Genomic DNA, 24,148 nt, shown 5'->3' on the forward strand with positions numbered 1-24,148 from the left:
GACTTTTTTTTATTTTTTTTTTACCCTTTTTTTTTTTTTTTTTTTTTTTTTAAACTGTGGGGGAAAATCCCATGTACTTCCTATTCTTCTGTTTTAGCTTTGTTTCCTGGGTTAGCAGTCTTGTTTTGGAACCATCCTTGATCTGTCATATGTATAATTAACACCCCTTATGTTTGTTCTTAATTGCTCTCTAAAGATCTTGGTACTTTGTCCAAATCAAATTCTCATTCAGAAATATTCAGTGGTGTAGTCCTTTTGAGGGGAAAATCCCATGTACTTCCTATTCTTCTGTTTTAGCTTTGTTTCCTGGGTTAGCAGTCTTGTTTTGGAACCATCCTTGATCTGTCATATGTATAATTAACACCCCTTATGTTTGTTCTTAATTGCTCTCTAAAGATCTTGGTACTTTGTCCAAATCAAATTCTCATTCAGAAATATTCAGTGGTGTAGTCCTTTTGACATATGTCTGTTTCACTGATGTACACCTTTTTATTATGTGCTCTGTTCAAGAGACTACACTGGCACCAGCTGTTTGGCATAAGAGTGCCTCACAGTCACCAAAACACATTTGAACAATATTGCTATTTCTTGAGCAACAGATGGTAGCACAGGTACTGATATTCACAATCCAGCAGTGAGGGGGTCATACACACAAATTATGTTTTGTTATTAAGAGCAGCTTTGTGAAGAAAACCCAAAATAAATTCTTGATTCTTCTCAAGCACTAAAGGCTTTTTTGTTTTCTTTTTTGGCAGATGAACAATGTTATACGCTCTCGTGCCGATGTGGTGGGAATTACACTGTCTTTAAGAGTGAAACCAAAGACGTATCTTTGGTTTGTTGTGACACCTGTTCACTTGTTATTGAGATCCTTCAATGATGGTTTCAGTCAAGCACACTAAGAGTTACAAACTTTTAAAAAGCCTGGACAAGCAGGGGACAGCATCTGCTAAGAATGTATGTTAAAGAAATGGGGGGCACTACAAGAACGACTTCAGGCTTAGAAAAGGAAATGTGCCCATTTGCTAATGTAGCTCTGCGGACATGAGGCCTGTTTTTTTTTTCTTTTCCTTTTGCAGCTAAAGTGCCAGTTATTAAAAACCTCTGGAACAGAACACTGAGTTCCGTACAACTGGAATATATCTCGCACTCTAAGTGACATTTCTTTCCCAGCAAACAACGGAGTTGCTTCTTTCAATCTCAGTCTATATCAACTATACCTTAGGCCCTACCTCTTAAAAGGATTTAACCTAACAGCTCAGATGACAAAATTTAATCAACAGGCATACACGTGAGAATGCTTTGAAGACAATGAAGAGTAAGGTGCATTAATGGGAAACAGGAACATTTTATATTTCTATGCTAGATATTTAACTTCATTAAATCCTCACAAGGACTTGAGCCTTGGAAAGAGGTGGCAGAGACTTGCAGATCTAACAGGCTGGTAGCAGGTCCAGGGCCTATGCGCTGGACTGTAACGCTGCATCTACATGAACTTTTTGGCTTGGAGCAGGAACAGGCTTTCAACCGTCTCCCTCCATCGTCTGAGCAAATGCAGTCTTCATTCCTTAGATGAAAACTAATTGAGAAGCTGTGCTCTGAGCCCTACCGAGCACACAGTCTACAGGGCCGACCTAGAGCCAGTTTAAGGAAGACCCTACAAAACACACGTAAGTGACCAGCAGATCCAGAACCCCACCATTACTGTTTTAAGTTCCAGTCCTACACTGCTTGCTAATGTAGGCGTAGCCTACGTGTGGCTCCAGACTCATGACAATGTAATAGCACACTGCGCCTTTTTCAGCCCATGTTACCAGTCAATGCTAACCTTGGCTTGTAGTAAAAAACAAACCTTCTGATAAATCCAAGCACTTATTGTGAACAGCCAGAGGAAACGGCATATAACTTTTGTTGACAACACCAGTATATGATTCCCACTTTCAAGTTAGAGGTAATCCCAGAAAGAGACATCTTTGTCATGTAATACTTGTGTTTATTCTAAACAAAAATAGTTCTATTGATTTAGTAGAAAACATTATGAAAACTGGCAGTAGTCACTTAAATCTTCTAATCATCGAGAAATCTATGGCTGTTGGGGCTTGCACGTAGAAATCCAAAGTCATTCAGAGGCCATATCTGTAAAATAAAAATACAGTTTCAAGAGATTTTTATCACAGCTCAAAGTTCAGTGTTTTCATTTGTTATCATTGTAATTGTTTCATAAACTGCGTAAGTTTTTAGCTCTTAGGTTGACAGGGGTATGAACTTTTCTTACCTGTGTGTTTCTTTTACTAGCAGTAATAAACACTATGTCATACTTCCATAGTGGCTGGAGACCACGCTAACTTATACACAACATACTTTGCTATGGAGACCCTCACAAATTACATTATTTTTTTCAGCCTTGGAAATAAATACATGCCTAGAAAATATCTTTTAAACTCAAAGTTTTCTAGCTTGTAAACTTCTTCATTTAAAAGACAAAGTATATGTATTTCTGATCCATCTAAGGGAGGAAAGAATACCACAAACATTACCTCCCAGTGAAAGTAGTTCTATGAGGTATATATTTGTATTTTGAAGATGGGCATTTGAACTGCAAACACCAAACCTTGCAGGGGAAAAAAAAAAAACACCAAACTGTAGGCTTATAGGTGAGTTTATACCATGCAAATAAGTATAAAGGGGTGGAGTGCCTGCCACCATCAGGGGCTGTCAGCCACAGGGCTCCTCTGAGAAGGTGACAACTACATGGAAAAACAAGGAGCACAAACCATGACCAAGTACAAGCACAAGTGTCAGAGGATGCTCACCAGTAAGAAAAAAAAACTTTCTCTCCAAAAATTAACGATAGAGCTGTTCATACTACTCTGTGCTCCCAGGAGTACTCCCCTCTGACCATTCGCTAATTACATGTAGGCTGGTCTTGGATGCAAAAAACAGTAATAGGTAATCAAGGACATTGTTTTACACTTTGTCTCCTTTGACTGCCTGTGTCCCTTCACTACACATTCTTTCAAAGACGGCACGAGGGGATCAGCAGGAGGGTATCATCAGGAAGACGGGAAAGAGATTATGTTTGAGAATGACTGAAGAATGAATGCCCTTCTGCGGCTCTAATCCTGTAAAAATCTCACAGCCCCTGCTCAAGATGAAGCGACCTAGACCGAGAAAGATGATGCACTACCTTGTTCCCAAAGCATCTGTTGGTATGATGTTTATCCTGCTCATTTTAACTTAGAATTTGATCTTAAGGAAGGTATGCAGTCACCTTCCAGGAACAACAACTTACTTACTCTGAGTTCACAGAACATCAACAGCACAGAAGGAGCCTTTGCTGCTTTCTGTGTGGAGTGAAAAAATAATTTTCTCAATTTAAAAGAGGAAGCACAGTGCCAAGGTTCAATATTTCAGACCCCATGACTTGTCCCCAGCACTAAGGACAATGACAGAAAAGGAAGAGGCAGTTAAGGATGGGAGACTGAGTAGCAAGACATAGCATCAACTTACTACTAGACTGTGACTGCGCACTGCCAGAAGCTCCCTAGACTTGCCTCTGTCAGGCCCTTGCAGCACTGCGCTAAGTTGCCATCAGTTGGCCCTCAGGAGGACGGCAGGATGAGTCAGTCCCAGGACCTCAGGTCCTGTGGATCTGAAAAAGGCTCAAAAGGTCTCTTGTGCAAGGATCTTAGAAAATACGTGTCTTCTCTGGCATGTGCAGCTAGGGAAGAGCATGAGGAACATCCGCTGATTCAGAAATATGCAGAGGTAATGTCTTGTCTCTATATTAGCCAGTGAGCTATTTTAAGTTGCACACAAATACATAGAGATATGAACCAACAACAGCAGGATATTTGTGATCTTGGTTAGAAGCGAAGCTACGGCATTCAAGGCTCTCCAGAGGGCCTATACTGGCTGCAGGCTGGGTGTCAAGGCTTTGTTTGGCCTCAAAGGCAAATGGGAGCAAAAGGGAATAGGAATATCCCATATTACAAATCTAAGCTGATCTGAGTAAAGGCCCGGAGAAGGAAGTTTCTTAGGCCATTCACTATAGCACAAATCTCGTTTCAGGCAACTCAAATCACACCTAGTGCAACTTTACTTTCTTTAAGTGAAAGTAATCAGATTTGGTTTAAATATTGTTTTGACAATTTAGTTTCAAATTTATCGTTGTAATTGTAGTGGTAGAGTTAGAATGAAAATGATGGTTTATCTCATCTGTGCAGGAGAGAATGCAAAAAACACTACTCAGGGTTGGAAAGGAGATAGAACAAGCATTCGATGGGAAACAAAGGCATGCCACTGTGTGCAGTAATTCCCAAGTCTTTTAAAGTTATGACAGAAGTTGACTGTGACTTGTTCGTTCAAACTGGCTAGTCCAATTAGCAGCTATTTCCCCTTGGTTTGGCCTACATAGATTTGATCTGATGGCTGGGGGGATAAATGGGGCTAACTAGGTCTTTTGAAGATAAGACTACAGGTCTGGTTTTGACATGGAGCCTAAGTCCAGGGAATGCACAGGATATCCTCCCCAGGACAGGATGAAGCACAGGTTCTGCCAAGTGGGACTCCTAGGCTTTTACTGAATTTGCAGCTGCTTTGATTTCGGTGGCCTTTTTATGGAATGAACTTGCCTCTCAGAGTGACTGAGAATCTTGGATCTAAACTTCACAGATAAGCTACAGAGAGAATTAACATTTATGTTTTGGCAAGAGTAGGTTGCCTAAACAAACTTGGTACAAGCTCGTTCTCTTCTGTTGAAATCCATTATTTCCAAACTAGATACGGGTTTTTTGCAGCCATTACTAAAAATGTAACTTAGCATTCAAAGGCACTGTTACATCTGCTTCTCCCAAATCCACTTTAAGATAAAGCTTCCATTCTCAAGGTAGTAAAAGGTTTTTCATGAAACCTTTAGCAGACCACATTAAAAAGTGTGTATATAGGTTCCTTGGCCAGTGGTCTACTAACTAGCTACCACCTTGTGGAGGAGCTGTGTTCTGCTGCCTTCACTGTCATGCTCAGTAGCAACATACAATAGCAAGATCACTGCAGTCTAACGCAAATTACCATAAACAGCCCAAACTATAAACACCCATTTGGAGAATAAACTCATTTTTGCTTTTGTTAGGCACCGTATACTTAAATCTCATTAAAATGTTAATAATCACTACCCTGTGCACCATCATAAAACAACTGCTATAAAATTTGATTAAATAATAATTTTGATTGAGTGTTAAGTGATTGCATGCTATCTTTTTAAACAGACGGTATTCTGGAGTCCTGAAGTACTTCTTCAATATGTAATGCCTGTGTGTAAGGTCCATTCATTTTACAGAGCTTACTCCTTGCTAAATTTAGGGTTCAGACCTGTCAGTCACTTCATTAAAGTCCCTCAAACATCCTCCTTGTTGTGTACAAGCTGGACACGAATTTATTGCTGTGGAGGGATGCTGTGAATAATTATGCCTGTCCACATACGCAGGTTATTAACACATATGTTATTTGCTAATAGTCCCCTTAAAGTAGTAAACAGCAGTTTTTCTATTCTAGTACATCAGTTGGAGAATTTTTTTTTTCAGAGAGCCATCAGCATATTAGCATCATTTGTATTTCAGCAGTTAATAATCCAAGCTGAAACTTGGGTCATCAAAAAGCCCCATTTAGAATCGGCGTTTTTTCCTCTGGTGTACACGGTAAGGCAAACAATGCAGAGGAGGAACAGAGAGCACTCAATAAACGCTAGGGAAGAACTCAAAGCAAATGCCATCCAGAGAGAACAGAGGTCAGACAAAACTCGGTGGTGGGGCTGAGGGGGCCATGTTATTTGAGGTTTAGTAAGCAATTAGTGCTTATGCTCAATAGCTCCAAGGTTTTTTGAAAAGTCCGAAGTTGGGTTCATAACAGTGTAAGTATATAAAACGGTGTTAAATTGGAAAGATACGATCTTCCCTGTGCATGTAACAGAGCTGTGCTCAATTGTGGTTTTGTGGATGGAGAACAGTTTTCAAAACCTTTTCCTATTGTTCTGACTGGTACCATTTTAAATCTGGTGTAAGTCAGTAATACAGACTCCCTTGTTTCTTAGAGTAAACCTTTTATGCAGAGGAAATTGTCTTAGTTTCTTCTTTTTGCTAAATGAGTAAATTAATAATGCAGATAATATGAAAAAGTAATTTAGTGTGAAATAAAGCTGTAGAATTGTTGAAACAGGAAGAGGAACCGTGGAGGTTTATACAATATGGTGTTAATTCAAAGCATTTTTTTTTAAATAAAAACATGGCAGATGATTACAGTGGCACAGATTTGACTTTACTGCTAAGGCTTTTTCACAGACTTAGTTTAAAAAGCAGCAAGGCCAGTCCACATATCTAAAGTATGTATGCAAGTCCTAGAAAGATAACCTTTTCCTCCATCTTTGGCTTTTGAACTATGGAACTACACTTCTCAAATTACAACAGTGAATTTCGGAGCTGCCCTTTTCTACCATTTTGCAGAGGCAAGAATCAAATGAAGGATGGAATAGATATCCATGCAGTAGGGTGTACATGTCTCTGTGTGTATGTTTGTGTTTTTATCAGGTTTGGATTTGCTTGCAAAATAATTATTCAGTTTTCAGAGGCAGTGGCTGCTCAAAGAGTGCTGCTCAAAAAACAAGCCCTCCCTCAAAAAAAAAAAAACCAAAAAACCCCCAAAACCCCACCGTTGTTGAATTACCCTTTTACAGCAAGTGTTTAAGCCTTCCTTTACATTTGCTTTGGCCAGACAGTTAAGGAGGCTAATTTTAATACCTTACACTCAGGCATTAAAAATGTAATAATGCAACTATATTTAGATACTACGTGTATATATACCTTAAAACAAATGCGTCCTCTTATCAGCCCGTAAGGAACAGGTCCATAGCACCTGGAATCCGTAGAATTCCTGAGATTATCACCTTCTAACCAAACGTGTCCTTTAGGCACCTGTGATTAAGCAAGATGGGAATGTAAAAAGAGAAGAGAATGGTATTAAGCATGGTTTGCCTTACCGTGTATTTTCTGATTTCTGTGCTCTGTATTTCATAACTGTATAATGAACTAATTTTTTACTGAATCTAGTAAGACACGGTGCCAGATTTGGAGGGATGAGAAGGAGTGCTCCAAAGTATCTGTTCTATCATGTGCTCAAAAAACAATGGTTTGCAACAAAAAATCCAAAATGAAGATGTAAGAGGTTAGACCAATGTGACAGGGTCATTAATTTAATAGACTTCAAAAGAGGTCATTAGGATGTTGACTGAAAATCTGCCCTCCTGTCGCAGTAACAGCATGAACAGGGCAGCCACACACTCATCAACATCCTGGGGCCAGCACCAAGGCTAGACCTGTTAGTAGATTCATGATGAACTAACTGGTAATTGATTGTGACATCAATTACGAATAATCTCATCATTTTATCGGAGTAGGCTTGTCAAAGTTCTAATTAAGATCACAGTTCATTCTATGTGCAGGCAGAATCCACAACACATTATATTGCAATAATGATGATCACAAAACAGCAAATCCCTTTTTATAATTTGAAAATTAATGATGGTGACCTTATACTATATGACAAAGACCTTTCATTGCCTATATATATTATGCATTAACTGTATTACATACCGTAGATTCATGGCATTCACTGACTCAATGACAAAATAAGAAATAGCAACATAGCTGTATTAGTTACCTAAATAAGACTATAAAGCTTTCATGTATGAAGAAGTTGCTACTACACGTCTTAAACTAAGATTTCCACTTGGAATATACAATGCTATTTTGATAAGTTTTTTTAAAAACATTTCAGATATAAATAACCTCTTGCAAGTTACCAAATAAAATAATTATTTTCTAATCTGTTTTCATTTCTAAAATCCTAAAACAGGCTGAAAATTTAAAAGTAGCAACATATTATCAATCTAGATAATTTTTAATGTGGACTTTAGGTTAATGTACATTTTTTCAAAGCCAAATATGTACTTGAAACATTACTATGCCCACAATTCAGAGAAAAAAATATGGAAACGAAATTTAAAAAAACACAATTTCACATGAAGCTCAAGAGTTTGAGCAGTATAAATATTAATGGTTTAGAAATAAGCCACATGCACTCATAAATAACAACAGTCTACATATACAGAATTCAATGATAACAGACTGAACAAAATACAATACCACTCTAGTAGTAAAGTCTGGATGTAAACCGTTAAGAATAAAACCAGGTCCCCAGACAAACATTTGAGGAAAATACAGTGGAAGTGTAATTGCTGGTACCTACAGGTATCTGGCCAGGTAACCTTACTGGGAACCTTGTCTTTAAATGAGCCTTTGAGGCCTTGCCTAGTCACGCTCCCGCCCGCCCGTTACCAGCCTGGGACCCGAGGCCAGCGCGCTACCCCAGAGTCCCTCTGCTGAGCTGCCACAAATGTATAAGCTATGGATTAAGAACCAAGTTTGTCCCTGACCATGGCGGAAAGCGTTTCTGAGCCTGCCCATCTCCTCCCAGCCGACCCCGTAGTTCTCTGGTCTCCAGGACAAGGTGCTTTAGCCAAGTCAGCGGGCACCCACCCCTCCTCATAGTTTTAGAATCTACATGTGGAGCAGTAGACCAGCAATATGTTTAAACCCTTCTGAAACCCACTGATGCTGTCACCTTCCACAGTCTCCTGTATAAAACAAACAAGGCGGCACTCCTTTAAACTGATCTGCTGTTCCTGTCAAGGTCCTTTACTTCTTGTTCACCCAGTTCTTCCATACAGGCATTCCATATTCAGCTTCACCTGCCTCCTTTCTTATTTCGTAGGCTTATCAGATGGCTGGCATACACATGGAGGAGCCTTCTCTGGGAAGGCCAGTTGGGTTCAGCTATGTGACTTTGCGCCTCCTCCTACCCAAGCAGCTTTGCAAACAAAATAACCAACCAGAAGCCAATTTAAAATAAATTTAAAATCTAAATAAATCAAAAGAAAATTCTATCCACAGTCAAATGACCTGTGTAGAATATACATGCAGACAGCTGTTTTGATAGGTCTCCATCTGAGACTGCACTGACATTCCCATTTTCCTCAACAATTCTGTGGTATACAGCCTATTTAGAATGTCCAGCAGCAATTGTTGCTGTGCTGGTTTGGGCTGGGATAGACTGCAGCTGACCCCAGGGATATCTCCCATGCCCTATGACATCATGCTCAACATATAAAGCTGGGGGAGGAAGAAAGAAGGGGGGTACGTTTGGAGTGATGGCATTTGTCTTCCCAAGTCACCATTATGCATGATGGAGCCCTGCTTTCCTGGAGATGGTTGAACACCTGCCTGCCCACGGGAAGCAGTGGATGAATTCCTTGTTTTGCTTTGCTTTGCTTGCACGCATGGCTTTTGCTTTTCCTGTTAAACTGTCTTTATCTGAACCCATGACTTTTCTCAGTTTTACACTCCCGATTCTCTCCCCCATCCCACTGCAGCTGGGTGGGGCGGAGCTGCCGGCTGGGGTTAAACCATGACAGTGGGACATTCATCTTTACTTATTTGCAGCATACCCACCTAAAGCATTCAGTGTCCACATCTTACATGAGTTCATTTTTCAGGTGCACATTACAATGCAAAGCAGTGCTCTGACCTTTCTGGTGCAAACTCTCCTGTCCAGCATCTACCAGAATTACCAATCATATATCAAACATCAAACTACTGTCATTTTGAGAGACTATCTCAGCAAATATACAAAAAGGAGAAGCATGAATTACTATGAAAGGAAGATTTTTTAATGAAATAAAAAAGCAAAAACCCACATTAAGATTTAAGTTTCAGAAAAAGCGTCACTTCTTGCAATGTGCTACTGTTTCACACGCAGGACACTACCAGCTCCCCCTTCCTGTGCTTTCTCACTTTCCCTGATTCATAGGCAGAACGTGAAGCTCTTCTGTGACTACCTGCCATAAGGACCCACTCATAACACAAGTATATCCAAACCCTTCTAGACCTTCCCATCTTTCTTCCATGCTCCAAAGGTATAAAAAATAAAGTGCTTTTGCCAGCTGTGGTGTATCACTTACTACTTCTAATACTAATTACTTGTCTAGACAAGTTGTTCATAGTTCGCATTCCAGATAGAGTATTTTCAATAAAATATATTCCTATATCCTGAAATTCACCACTTACAGTAACTTTTGTAGTTCACCATGGAGGGTATGATAGAACCCTATACCTCTAAGTTTGTCATTAAGAGTTCTGCCACAATGTACAATTCATCTAGAGATAGTACAGTGTAATACCTTCACTACAACCTAGAATTAAGACAAGCAATAAAAATCACATGTATTGCATGAAAATGTAAAACCAAATACCAGTGACAGGCCATCATCATTAATTAAAAAAAAAAAAAAAAAAAAAAAAAAAGTTGTTTACACCCCTTTGAAACAAAGGCCAAAGCCAGAATCCTTCAAGGACCGAGCTGTTTCTACACCAGATCACTGATTTCAGTGGGATTACTCACATTGATCAAAGTTAACTTTGAGTATCAACCTTTGCAGAATTGGGACCAAATCTGAAATGCCTCCAAGCTATGCAAGCACAGTAGCTGGGAATAAGATATATTTTTAACCAAAAAAACCCCATAAACCTATTGAAAACTTGTATCTGTAGGAAGAATATATTCATTACACAGCAATAGACTGCTACTGCCAAAAAACCCAAGGCAATGGGAAAGCCACTCGCTTGACACTAAGAAGTACGACTGAAATCACAGTTACCATTACTACACACAGGAAGATTGTGAATACAAAAAATACTGACAGGAGTGCCAAAGGGGTTTAACTTAGGTTGGGCAGCATCTCAGTTCCCCCTTATACATAGGCCAGACCTCAGATGTGAAAGTCTCAAGCCCAACAACTGAATTTTCACGTAACTAGTGGGTCAATGCAGACCCAGCAGTTCCACAGTAGCATGGGTTCACGCGAAAACACGCTGCCTCTGATCGCCTGCAGACTACTCTGCCTCAGCAACCCTTGCGCCTCTGCTTTTGTGCAGATTATCTGAGGATTTATTTGCAAGGAGCAGCAGTTCTCGGGCAGAACCGGTTATCTGAGGTGCAGCTTATATGCACGCGAATACAGGACAGCGATCAGACACGCGACTCTTCCCCCGTCTCCCTTCCAAGGCTCTGAGGGCTCCAGTCCAGAGGCAGACAGACCAGAAGAGCAGGATTACCATGCAGAACAGCCGAGCTCATAGCAGGACCTTATTCAGTTTCAGCTCAGGTAAATTAAGCATCTTTCACTGCGACAAACAGGCTGAATTTGCAGGGCTGTTGTCATTCACTTAGTGGTATAGTTAAAGTGGCAAAACTGAAGTACGGGTCAGGTATTTGATGCATACTTGCTGGCATAAAACATTCATTTACATAAATGGGCAGGGGGGAATCAACAAAGAATTATATTTTGGTCTTCTTACATGACACCAAACCTTGTTCTTTGGGTGATCTCACTAACTGCAAAACCGAGCGATGAGATGCCTGCACTGCATTAACTGGCATACTAGAAAAGTAATATACTGCAAAGAAGATTAACAGATTAAATTATCTGCCTCAAAAATACCCCCCAAACCCAACTAAATGAAAATAGGCTTTTGTGGTTTGGGTTGGGTTTTTTGTTTTGGTGGGGGTTTTTTTTGGTTTGTGATTCTGGGGGGGCTCTGGGAGGGAGGTACTAAAGATGGAGAAATAAGGATTTTTAAAAAGTGAAGAATTATGAACATGAATCTCTTGCAATCTCTCCTCTTGGAATTCCAAGCAGTCTGTGTTTGTCAAAGAACATCAGCATGTACAATCAGCTGGGAGTAGATGAAGTTTGAACTTTCGTAAGGTCACAGGTATTCACATCACCTCCAGCAATATCAAAGTTTCAAACTTTAGAAGAACTTTAAATCATTCCCATCTTTTCTTTTCAGTTCAGAGGCTTCCTTCTTGAGCTATGATAAGAACTAATCTCAGTGCTGGACAAAAGAATAAAGTCTGCAAATTCTCATCTATCCGTACTAAGGTCTATTTAAGTGCCTCCTACTTTGGTACAAGCAACAAATGTAATTGCTTCATGGCCTGCGGGTGTTCATTTAACAAAAGAAGCTTTTGTGAATAAACCACAGGTGTTACCTTTCTTGATTAAAGTGAAATATGATGAAAGAATCTACAATATCAAATGACAAATTTACTAAATACTGATTAAATTGCCTTATTTAAGTAAATTGCATCTAGTTAGGATAAAATATACACCATAGAAATGTGGGAGTTTGTTTTATCGCACTATACTTAAAATCTCACATAACTGTTCCTTAATCCTTTATTTATTAATTCAGAACTAAACGTGAATAATGCTGAACAGATACCCCTTTTTAATGATCCAGGCACCATTTCTGTAGGCTCATCGTAAGTGTTGATGATATTAAGGTTCTGAATGTTTTATATATTAAGGTGTTCAATAGTACGGTTTTCTCAGTATTTTCAAAATCAGCAGAAGCATTTACATTTCCTTTTTTGTGCTGGGAAAAGCTATGAAATGGTAGCAACTACCCTGGAACAGTATAGCAGATCTTAAATCAACATCTTCCAAGAATCACTAAGAGGCTAAACTACCTGGAATTTAATACTTCTTAAAAGAACGTAAAAGAATGAATTTACTGTGAATTCATAGGTACTTCCAAACAGTTTAGCATTTTCCTTTTACTTATTGAGTAGTTTAAGCTGTTTATGAATAAGACATGGTGTACTTGGCCCAGTTTGTTTAAATACATATATTAAAAAGAATACATTATGACCTTGGTCCAGATTATTATGAGAAAAGATGACAATGAAATACTAACAGGTTTTTATACAGAAATTAAATTCATTGTGATTAAATATTTATGTTATGAATTCATTCTCTATATTAAGTCATTGGTTGTTTTAACAGGAAACTTATAAAAAGGTAAGATACAAAGACTTGTCTATCTAAGTTTTGAAATTAATTATTAACCAATATTAAAATCACGTAACCTGCAATGGTAGCAATGTTAGCTCACATACTACAAAGAAACTAAGGTTATTAACTTCGATTTGAATTTCTAAGACATTTTTCTCTATCGTGCAAGCATACCAGTTGAGCGTCGTTCTTGAATAAAAATTTGGGGAAGCGGTTACAGCAATGCCAAAGCATTCATTGTTTACCTGAATGTTTGGGTTTTAACCATTATTGCTCCTTCTAAACCTTGTGTAATGCACAAATAGCTACTGGCACGCACTTACTTGGAACTTAAAAGGTTTGGTGACTGCCCTCACTGCTTTGTGGGAAAGGTCACAATTTTCACATCAGAAATATCTATGCCAGTCAAATGATGAAAAGATACACTTTCTCTCTTGGCTGTTGCAAAAAACTGTGTTAAATAATAATTCAAACACTTGCATGCATTGTTTACTTTACTTCTATAAATATTCTCATTTAATATTCAGATCTAGAGCATATTGTTAAATGTGCCGATCTGAATCAGCCTGAAAAGTTATATATCCAATTTTAAAAATCTCTAGCTGCAACCCTAAATTTAAATTATGAGCCCTCATTCCTTTTCTAAAAATATTATCAGTTAAAATTAACTTAAAATTAATAGAATAAAAACTATGAGTAAATATTAATGTCATGAAGAGTAACTCGCAGATTTTACACACACTTTTTACTACCTCTCTCTTTGCATTAAAACAGTGGTTCTCTTTTGAAAACAAAATCACTTTGCTTTAAGTAGTGAAAAATTATCCAAGCTTTTTAATCCACTCCAGTTTTGAAATTTTCATATTTTATAGCTATTCATAGGCCAAAACTTTCAAGAACAAGTCTCCCAGCTACATTTAGGAACTCCTGAAAAAAAAAATTCAGAATATTTCTGTGATTCATCAGTCCAGACTACTACTAATTTTCTTGATTTATAGAAGATTGTATTTTGGAAGAAAATATTGATTACAAATCAAGATTACTTAGCAGTCCACATAGACTTTTCTCATAGCAATCATTAAGAAGGATTGGATTCTTTTCTTCTCCAGAAAACAGATGATGTAACAGGGTCATCCTGAAGTATAAGGTTGAGGACAAAAAACCTATGGGTTCAAGCCCCAACTGGAGCTTACTGGTTAAAACACAAACCCCTTGACTGTCACTGGCATGCCCTGGGTAAAGGCATACTTGTAAAGGGTGACCTATCCAGTAAGCCTGGTAGCAACAATGGCCAATAAATACTCTGAGCAGGATTAAGGAATCTTAATCGTCTGCCAGCTCCATCAGGAGTGACCTGAATCTCTGCTAATCAATCTTAGGCCTCAGCTCTGCATCATCTCATCATTTAAGACAGTCAGAAGGCCTTAGCTAGTACATATAGAGGAGGGAAAAAAATGAAATAGGTCCTTCATTCAGACGTGAAGCTGATACAGGCAGACACAAGTTTTAACTTGTGCTCAAAATCTTCAGTGAGTCCTTGGGTAGTTGGTTTCACCATCCTGAGCAGCTTCCTAGAAGTTATTACTGAATGTGGGGCAGAGGAATAACAGAATCATAAAATCTTCAAGGTTCAAACTGACTGACCAGTACAGCCAAGACTGTATTCCACAGAGGAAAAGCACCTAGTCCTATAAATTCAGAAATAACTGATCTTGAAACAACTTTCCCTCAAGTCAACAAGGAGATTTCTTTATGGTTTTCCTTCAGGAATGAATTGGCTGAACAGAAGAACTGGGGCAAGGTGTCAGAGGCTGGGCAGCACTCTCCCCGACCCCTGTGTAGCTGGCCTGCACTCCAGACCAGCTGCCGTGGAGCAGCTGTCCTGCCTTGGTTCAGACTGTGGGGAAGAGCAAGCTGTTTGAGAAGGAGATGTCGGAGACCTCGGTGGGAGCTCATTCGGGAGCCACGTTTAAGCTGAGCCTTTCGCTGCTGCCCCGTGCCTGAGCCATGGTGCGGGCATGCGCATGTCTGGCCACCCACCTCCCTGAACCCACAGACACAAGGATAAGCTACCGTGAATGGTGCCAATGCTGTTGTGTCAAGTCATGCCACTCGTGTGTCCTCGAAATATCAAAAACAAAACTGCAAAGGTAAAAAGACCAATCCACTTGAGCAAAAGAAACCCTGAAAATATTGGGAAGTAGACTGATAAAATTATTTGTGTTTCTTTTCCCTTGAATAATTTAGTTTTGACAAATCAGAATTTTGATTTAAAATTGCTTCTCAGAAAATACAAAATCAGCTCTAGACATGAACTCTCTGTACTGGGATATAGAGGGATCTGCAAACTGAACAAATATGCCAAATCAGTTCTCCTTTCCCACCTGGCATTTAGCATACTTGCTGCTTAAAATCATGGCATAACTTTCTCCCAAGCCTCCAGAACACTGGAACTACAGAGAAGAAGAAAGAGTAAGGTAGTTCCCTTCTCCTGACTGGCAACTATTATAACTTAGATTACTGAAATACTAAACCGTGAGTGTAACCCAGCTATTAAGATACTAAGGACAAAGGAAAAAGACCTAGTGTTTTGAGAACTTTATTTTTAATTGCTATTTAGGATATTTTTAAAGAGACTATCCAATGGCACTGAGCCCTCTGAAATATCAAACCACTTTTCAGTGTCTTACGTGCATCCAAAATCTGTAGTACTGCCTAGCGATTAAGATATTGTGCCATTTACATTAACATTACGTTGTTCTTGGTACCCACATAATATTCTTACAGCATTTGACAAGGACTGTTTAAGAGTTAATAGCGCTGTGTAAGACCACTTCTCTGATCTGCAAACACAGTAAGATGCATTATCTTCAGAATTATGTTAGCTCTGGAGTTAACCACAGGATGAAGAGATGCCATCTCCGCAATGAACCTCATTTTAGCGCAAGGTAAACACACTTCCCCCCCCATCAGCCAGTCTCACAGCATTAGTGGTGCGTTGTGATTGATTACCAGCAGAGTGTTGCTGAGATATGGATTTGTATCTCAGCTTTTTATCACTATGACTTGCAAAAGGCAGTTCCTTATTTACAGACTCTACCTGTATTAAGTGACATTATTAGGTACTACTTTTGTTTAAGTGACACAAAGGCTTAGCATATTGGTGGTTTATGACATACAAGCTGTTTTAATCTGATGATTTACCCCTCACTTTTTCAATTTGTAAATAGGAGCTGCAGCACAAGAACATATGGTACTGAAGAAATTAAACCTAAAGTAAATGGCATTAAAGCAAATTCAAATATAACAAATAGGATACTCAATCTGAATTATAAACCTGGATCTGTATTAAGACTTTTAAAAACAGGAAATAAAAACCTAAATACGAAAATTAACCTTCCAGGTGTTTTTTTTAAAGACCATTTCAAGGGTTTACTGTGATTGAGTTATTTCCTTCGTTCCTTATTACTTAGATCTTATAGTTAAATGAATAAACAAGTAAAGATAGTTTTTAGTAACTGAAACTAGGTCTGAATACCACATTACTAAAAATTAGTTGTTTACCTTTTTAACTTTTGGGTTCATACCACATTGCTTCTGATACAGTAAAAATATGTTACGCATTCTTAAATGTTTGTTAAATATACTTGCTGATATCTATAAACGCCATCACTGAGCACGAAACCAAAAAAAGAGCCCAGCAAAACTGCCAGCCTAGTGCTCATAATCCATACCAAATATCAATAAAAAGTCAATGAAAAGAAAAACTACTTTTTCCTAGCTTTGTAATATTATAGCAGCTTATTCAAAAAAGGAATTTCATTACACATCTCATGTAAATAGGAAGATTTCCCTCATTATTATTCTGCAGATAAGCTCCAACCTCTAGCATATGAAGCATCACGTACCATAAAGGGTCCAAAGTAAAGACATTCCTTATGTACTTGAATTTTAATTTAAGCACATGCCTACTTCATACCAATCAATTTGATATGTGGGATTAGTCCCATCAGCTTGTAATGCAACAATGACTCTATCAAAGACAGTTTTTTGGTACAGCCTTATACTTGGTGCACTCTGACAAAAATAATTTCTCTCATATGATTTATTACTTCAGCTAAGTATAGCAGCAGAAGTATTTTTATACCACTATAAAGACTTCCACATACCTGCCATTGCTATACTGCATTTCTACTCAATTGAAATATCTCTTTGCAGAACGACTTATTCAACTTCTGCATGATTTTATTTTTCATTTTTATTATAGCTTGGAAAGTTGGTTTGTTGGTTTTGTTGTCTTGGTTTTTTTAATCTACAGGTATCTACTTCATTGTTTGCAGCAATAAAGTATCTCATCTGTGTAATTTTACAGAGAGCAAACTGTAAACAGAGTTCTCCATTCTTGTATCTATATATATAAGCCATTCTGAGAAGTATATTCATGAATGAAACGGGATTGGAAGCAGGATTTGATTTTAACATTCTATTAGGCTTCAGAATAACAACCATGTATGATAGTGCTTCCAAGCACAAAAATCCCTAACTTAAAATCTGTAAAATACACCACCACTAACCTTGACAGCGTCAGTGCAGACTAAGCACAATTCCTACCAACATGACTTTAAAAATTCTCCTTCTGGGGCAACAAGAAAGCAGCTGCTCAGAGGTGGTTTCACTCCCGGCTGTGTTGGGCTGCCATCACGGACATCTCCAGTAACTGGCTAACTCACAGTACCTAACCAGCAGCTGGCAAACGCCAGCAAAGAATGAAGCGAAGGTTCAAATACCTAATTCAGTAATATTCCTGGCATCTGATTCTTTGTATTTAGTGTACCGTAATAAGTTTGCAAACATGACAGTAACTATTCACCATCACTCCCCAGGAGAGGACTAACAGGAGGCAAGTTAGTCAAGGAAAGCTGAGCAGTTCACAGTAGTAACACCAAGAAATCCTCTGACCTTATGCACTTTGGAGTCACTGCATTCAAGTATCACTCAGACATTTCTCTTTTTAGAAAAAGCAGTTAGTAGCCTAATACAAACAACAAAATTCATGGCAATTTCTCGGCTTTGCTCACCTACAGAGTGCCTGCAATCCTACCTTCCTCTGGCAGGTAGGCACCCCAGGCAGCGCTGCCACCCGTCCGGGATCCTAGCCAATGCCATTCCTCAGTTTCAGCAATCTTTTTTTCAAAAACCCAACTCAGGTTAATTCTTCTCAAGGAGGTTACCAACAAAACAAATAGCCAGTTCTCTGTACATCTGCTGCTGCTATTTGCTTTGAAGAATTCTGTGTTTGAATTAAGGGAAAAAGTGCAGAGCACAGTGATTCACTAAAATAGGGAATCTGATTAGACAGTTACCTAAACACAGGCACATTTCCCTCCCCAGCAAGAACAATTTACTTAGTGAATAATCTAGTGTAAATCATGAGGATAAAGTGCAGATACCTACGTTGAGAATACACTTGTCTGTAAAGGAAGTGTCTCCTGAACAGATGGAAAGATCCACCTCTTCAACAACCACTAAAGACAGGAGGAAAACAGATACGCACTAACGAATGAAAGTGTTTCCATTTAGATCATTTCTCTCCCTAGATACAAGTTATGATGTAAGAACTAAGAAAGCTTGCATGTCATTTTGCTGTATTTCCACACATTAGCCTTTATGAAAAAAATGCACAGGAAATGGACTCTGCATCCCTCATCCTCTCATTCTCCTTACATTTATATTAAAATTGAAGACAAGAAATCTTACACCTAGGGCAGAAATTGTTCTGCTGGATATTCATTTGATTACCGCAGGGTTTCCAGAAAGGCTAAGTACATACCTTTCCTTAACTTCCTTTTCAAGACTCAGACAAGTGAGGAAGAAGATGCTCAGAGAAACTCAGTTTGCATCTTCTATCAGTGTACACAGAATTCAGGTTTCCATTACAGGTCATTCTGCTCTGGGAAATTCATATTTCATCTACATTGCTACTCCCACAGGAGCTAGATAATTTCTTCAACTTGGTAAGAAAGGTGGGTTGGGCTTTTTTGTTTGGTTTGTTTTTTTCCTTGGGTTAAACAGTAACACAGTTTTGATTTATGGAAAAACGAAATGCTCTGTCTTCCCCTTAAAAAAATTAACAGAGAATTAGTTCCTTCTTGTCTTGAGTGGCAGAAGCGTAAACAGAAGCTGTGATGGTACTGGCACTTGGTCAGAAAGGCAGATTAGAGGCAGGTGCCTGAGAACACCTCACCTCAACACTGGGGTGGGATTAACAACAAATTCAACCCCTCAGAACAGGGTATGAACAATATCCTTGCCTTCTGGTTCTAGGTCTTGACTAAATCCAGACACCGAATCTAGACACAATGTTGACAGGAACGTTGTCACTGATTTGAGTAAGGACAGACTCCACTTCATTGCTTAATACAAATGAAGCAACCGTACCTGAAGACATGCTGGTGAAGTCGGCTGTCGTTATTGTAGCTAAACTCTTAAAGGATTTATCTGTCATAAATGGTAGCTGGCTGCAAGGGCTGTTCCATAAAATCCTTTACCTTCACAGCACAGGACTTTAGCTACAGGCCAGACAGTAATTCTTCTTAGGCTAACTGTGAGAACGAAGCAGCTATGACACGGCAACAGACTATCTTTATTTTAAGATGCAAAACACCTGTGCGAAAGCTGCTGTCTCCACAAGGTGCTGAACAGAGGTAATGCTCAAACATGCTTTTGGGAAAAAACCCTGCATTTTTCTGTGATCATGATTTCTGATTATTTTCTAATGATAGCCTAAAAAAAAACGTTGCTGGAAACATTTTGTCACAAATCTTTCCAAACTTCTGTTGAGTCTGTCTGCACAAGGACAAGCAAGCATTAAGAATATTTTTTTCCTTTCTGTTTCATCTCATTACCTGACTTTTTAGACAGGTTAGGAAAATCATACTTTTCCAACTGCACTCAGAAAAGTTAAAATATTGTTACATTGAAATATAGAGATACACTAAAGTATAATTTTGAAAGCAAAATCCTCAAAGCTACTGCAGAGACAAAATAGTCACTTCTTAGTGTTTAAAATACAGATTTTCCTTAAGACAGAGCCCTTGAGTCTGCCATCTGCACTGCACTTTATGCAGAGAATTTTAGAGTATTCTCCCAGGGAAGAGACCTAAGCAAAGGGCAGAGCAAAAATATCATCTGCCTACACTTCCTACAGAGACAAAAGACACCAAAAAGACAGCTTGCCATAAACAGTGTTTACAACATTTTACTGTACATACAGGAGAAGAAAGAATAATTTATGAATGTCATACTTTACGATTTATGATACTCGAATATTGCAAATCCTTTACAGACTACCAGGCCTACTTAAGTAATCATTAATTTACAAAGCAAGAAACTAATACTTACATAGCTGTGACTCTTAAGGAAATCTGAAGGGTTGCTTGTGCAGACTTTATCCCCTTCCAAGCCAATTACTCTTTTACAGATATTTGATTTGGGGTCATTTGGGCTTTTCACAATTACAATATCTCCTCTGAGAGGAAAAAACAGAAACAAAAACAAACAGAAGAACTCTAAGTACGAACTATTTGGCTGAATACATGTGCATCAGTGTGTATACTCCAAAAATATTCACGTATATTAAAGATACTTCCTTCTCCTGAAAATTGTCTACAATTTTGTTTCTTCAGTTTTACCCAGGGTGTAATTTTACACACAGTTTTTTAAGTACATTTGGAGAGATTCTTTGTTATTTAGATCATTTATAAGACATTTAAGACTACATTTTCATTGACAATGCTCTGATGAAATTAATGCAATTTAACTTGATCCTGTTGCTACGTATATATGGAACAAAACAGATGCTGTATTCCTAAATGTTATTGTCCAAGTGTTATTCTTCCAGTCAAACTTCAAATGTCTAATCTGAGTTTGTAAGACTTTATACTACTTTTGCCTCCTGATTATACACATTAGATTGTACGGTGAAACAGTCCACAAAGCAGGCGAGGGCCTTGAGCCTACTGTGCTCTACAACATAGTAATAAAGTGACATTTGATAAACGGTACTTACACCATTTGATGACTTTCCTAACCACCTATCTGAGCACAGCAATACCTGCAGCTTGGCTTGCAAAGTAAGACAAAACTGCTCAGAGATGGGAAGTTACATTCACACAATGGAACTGTTCTTGGAAAAGAAAGAAAATGGGATTTTTTTCCCTTTTTTGGACAAAGCTGTAAAAGTGATATGGACTATATCCTAAATTAATTCTGCCAAGTTGTGTGATGGACTGTATGTGCTGATTACTTTAGCTTCCATCAGACACAATGAGGGGAGATTTATGAAAAATTACAATTTAGAAGCAGAAGAATATATGGGAAAAAAAGGATGGACAGAATGCAGTTATTGACAAGCTCTGGCAAACTGAATGTAAAGTCTAGTCTCAACAAAGGAGCATACTTTCGAATGCAATAAAAGTGGCGGCTAAGGTTCTCCGAAAAGACAATATCAGAATTTTGAATGGTTGGTTCCATTGAAGGTCCAGAACACTGCAAATTAAAAATAAATGAGAAAAAATTACTATTTCCAATTACTTTTATCTAAAATACATTAATATTCAAATTATTTGCTAATAAATTAGAAAAGGTGTAATGTAAGGAACAACTAAAGAAGTGATCTCCTCCAGGGAACATCCGATACATGTAAAAGGTGAGGACAGCCTCCCGAGCACCTCTACCTCTGTTACAGTTCTGTATTTGCTCAGGATTGGTCCTGAACTACTCTAGGTGCTATGAGCCCCTCCCGCCCCCCAGGTTCATTGCAGCACCTAATTCTGCAGGAAATTACTAGAAGCGGCACTCGAAGCTCTGCCAGCTTACCCCCTTCTGCAGCCTCTGCAAAAGAGAATCATCACAGAAGCTGCAAGAGCAGCTCACAGCCAAAATTCACGAAGTCCAGCAGCAGTACCTGCTAGGTCTGGGAACAGGGAGGAGGGGAGGCAGCATAAAACATCCAGAAATCTGCCCAGAGTTAGAAACGTGCATTTCCTACGGCATTGCTGGTGACTGCAGTCTTTCTGGAAGAACGTACTCCCTGCAAAGTGCTTAATCATAGTTTCCCATTTGCTCCAGTCATGCCTCAAGTAATAACTTAGCAAAAAATACAAACACCTAAAGTAGAAATAACTTTCATAAAGGCTGGACCTGCCTCCAAAAAAAAAGGGGGGGCATTTACTAAACACCCTTTGAAAAAGCTTTAAAAAGAAAAGGAAGAAATTTGAAATATTGGCATTATCACACATAACAATTTCAGTATTATAGTTTTATTTTCTTTTAAATGTCATGAAAATGAAAAGTTACCACAACAATTCCTCCAAGGTACTCAAAGGCACAATGCGCTATGCAGCCATATTGCACAGTATACCCAAGAAATCGAAAGGTTTTTCCTAGGACATTGCGAAGCATGGTACAGTGTTACGTCGTTCAGCTGGTTCTAGTCTACAGCAAAACAGAAGAATAGAATTCATTTGATAACAAACCACCTGACATTTACAAAACTATCATCTTTTGTATCTAACAACTGATGGACAATATTTTTTAAAAAAACAGTGAGTAAAACCAACAAAAACACGGATATATCTGAGGAGATGAACATAGTTTAAACTGAAATGCCATTAAGAAGTGTTTAGTTTACTATACAGACACTTCCACATGTACAATCAATTGACCACTCTCACCAGCTTCTTAAGATCCAGTTGAGTAGGAGCTGAAACAAAAAAAACCCACCCTTTGCCATCCTAGAAAAATAAAGGGGAGAGAATTATGTCAATGCTCTCCGCTCACTCAGCTGGGCTTTTTACTCGAGCCTGCAGCCAGGCTTACCTGCCACGTGTCTAAATATCTGCGAGAGCTACGAAAACACCCTCCCTTCCACTAGGCTTGGCTGAATGGAACCTGGAAAGCTGCAATCATACCTTTAACGCAGGCTTTGACTTCCTGACTGGACCACCTATTGTAACTGAGATGCAGTTATTTATTAAGTAACACTTGACAGAGTTGTTTTAATCATGTGAAGACAGTGCAACTTAAATGACTTTTTTCTACAAGCACTAGTATTTAAAACTGAACACGCAACAGCAAAACAGAGAAGCATCAAACCATCTGAAGTGATTTGAAGATATTTCACAACTGAAATTACATTCACTGAAAACTAGAGTAATCAAGTAGTCAACCAAAATTTTAAAAGCAACTTGACAATCAATCAAATGAAAATTGGCTTGAAGAACTAGACAAAATTAAAGATAATGGAGTCATCAAGGGCTTGCCTAAATATGACTAGAAAAAGAATACAGTTGTTGATAGGAATGATGGAGGTTTTGCAAAGCTTTCCTTTGACTAGACTTTCATTACCAAAGCACCTGCATATAAAAATAAGGCATTAAGTATTTTTGTTCTCAGCTACAGTACAGTGGCATAAGTTCTGTAGCACATAAAGGGACCCTGTAAATATCTTCTGATCCCCTTTCCCAAACCTTTAAGTCAAACTGATGACTAATTGCAACATTAATCTAACAAATGACACATACCGAATAGCACACATACTGAAGTAACTGAAGCAAGTCTTACATTCTGCAAGAAACCTGTTCCCCTTATTCTCAGTACCAGCTTTACCATGAATTAAAACCACAGCAAGATTTCCCTCATTTGCTAAGCAAATGCAGTAAGTTAAAGAGAAAGAAAAAGGAAAAATGCTGTGTGTACAATATGGCCTACTTAATAATGAAGTAAAGACCTCCGCGCCGATATTTGATGATGCTTTGCTATTTAAATGCAGGCATTTAAGAATGCATAGCTTTACTTGCACAACTCTCTAGAACTTAATGGGAATTTTGCCTGAATACAGTCAAAAGTGGCTTTTGTTCTTTGCAGCTAGTATTTATTTATAAAGAAAAAAAGAAGGCCAGTCTTGGGGGAAAATGTTCTCTACCAAGCTCATTTCCTTGTTTCAAAAAAGACATACTTGCCTTTTTTTTTTTTTTTTTTTTTTAAAAAAATCTCCAGAATAAATCCACTTAAACCAATCCTTAGTATTAGCTAACCAGTTTCACAGTAATGAACCAAAACACAACAGAAAACAGGAAAGTCTTGAATTGTTTCATTAGCACACGCAGTGCCCAGCGCACT

The 24,148-nt window shown here is 38.4% G+C and overlaps 2 protein-coding genes across 2 annotated transcripts in view; one reads left to right on the forward strand and one right to left on the reverse strand.

Moving 5' to 3' along the window:
- Positions 1-2,237, forward strand: part of DNAJC24 (DnaJ heat shock protein family (Hsp40) member C24) — a 37,595-nt gene extending 35,358 nt beyond the window's left edge. The window contains exon 4 of the mRNA XM_009635582.2: positions 756-2,237. Coding sequence (XP_009633877.1) covers positions 756-880 — 125 coding nt within the window. The 3' untranslated portion in view covers positions 881-2,237. The remainder of the gene's footprint in view (positions 1-755) is intronic.
- IMMP1L (inner mitochondrial membrane peptidase subunit 1) lies at positions 2,057-23,862 on the reverse strand. The gene is made up of 5 exons (XM_009635583.2): positions 22,325-23,862; positions 21,426-21,514; positions 20,369-20,495; positions 6,855-6,965; positions 2,057-2,136 (listed from the first exon to the last, which is right to left on the reverse strand). Exons 1-5 carry the CDS (start codon positions 22,427-22,429, stop codon positions 2,068-2,070), a joined length of 501 nt encoding a protein of 166 aa, XP_009633878.1. The 5' UTR covers positions 22,430-23,862; the 3' UTR covers positions 2,057-2,067.
- Positions 23,863-24,148: the final 286 nt, after the last annotated feature.

The sequence above is a fragment of the Egretta garzetta genome, unplaced genomic scaffold, assembly GCF_000687185.1.
Source record: "Egretta garzetta isolate BGI_Z169 unplaced genomic scaffold, ASM68718v1 scaffold523, whole genome shotgun sequence".
Classification (NCBI taxonomy): domain Eukaryota; kingdom Metazoa; phylum Chordata; class Aves; order Pelecaniformes; family Ardeidae; genus Egretta; species Egretta garzetta.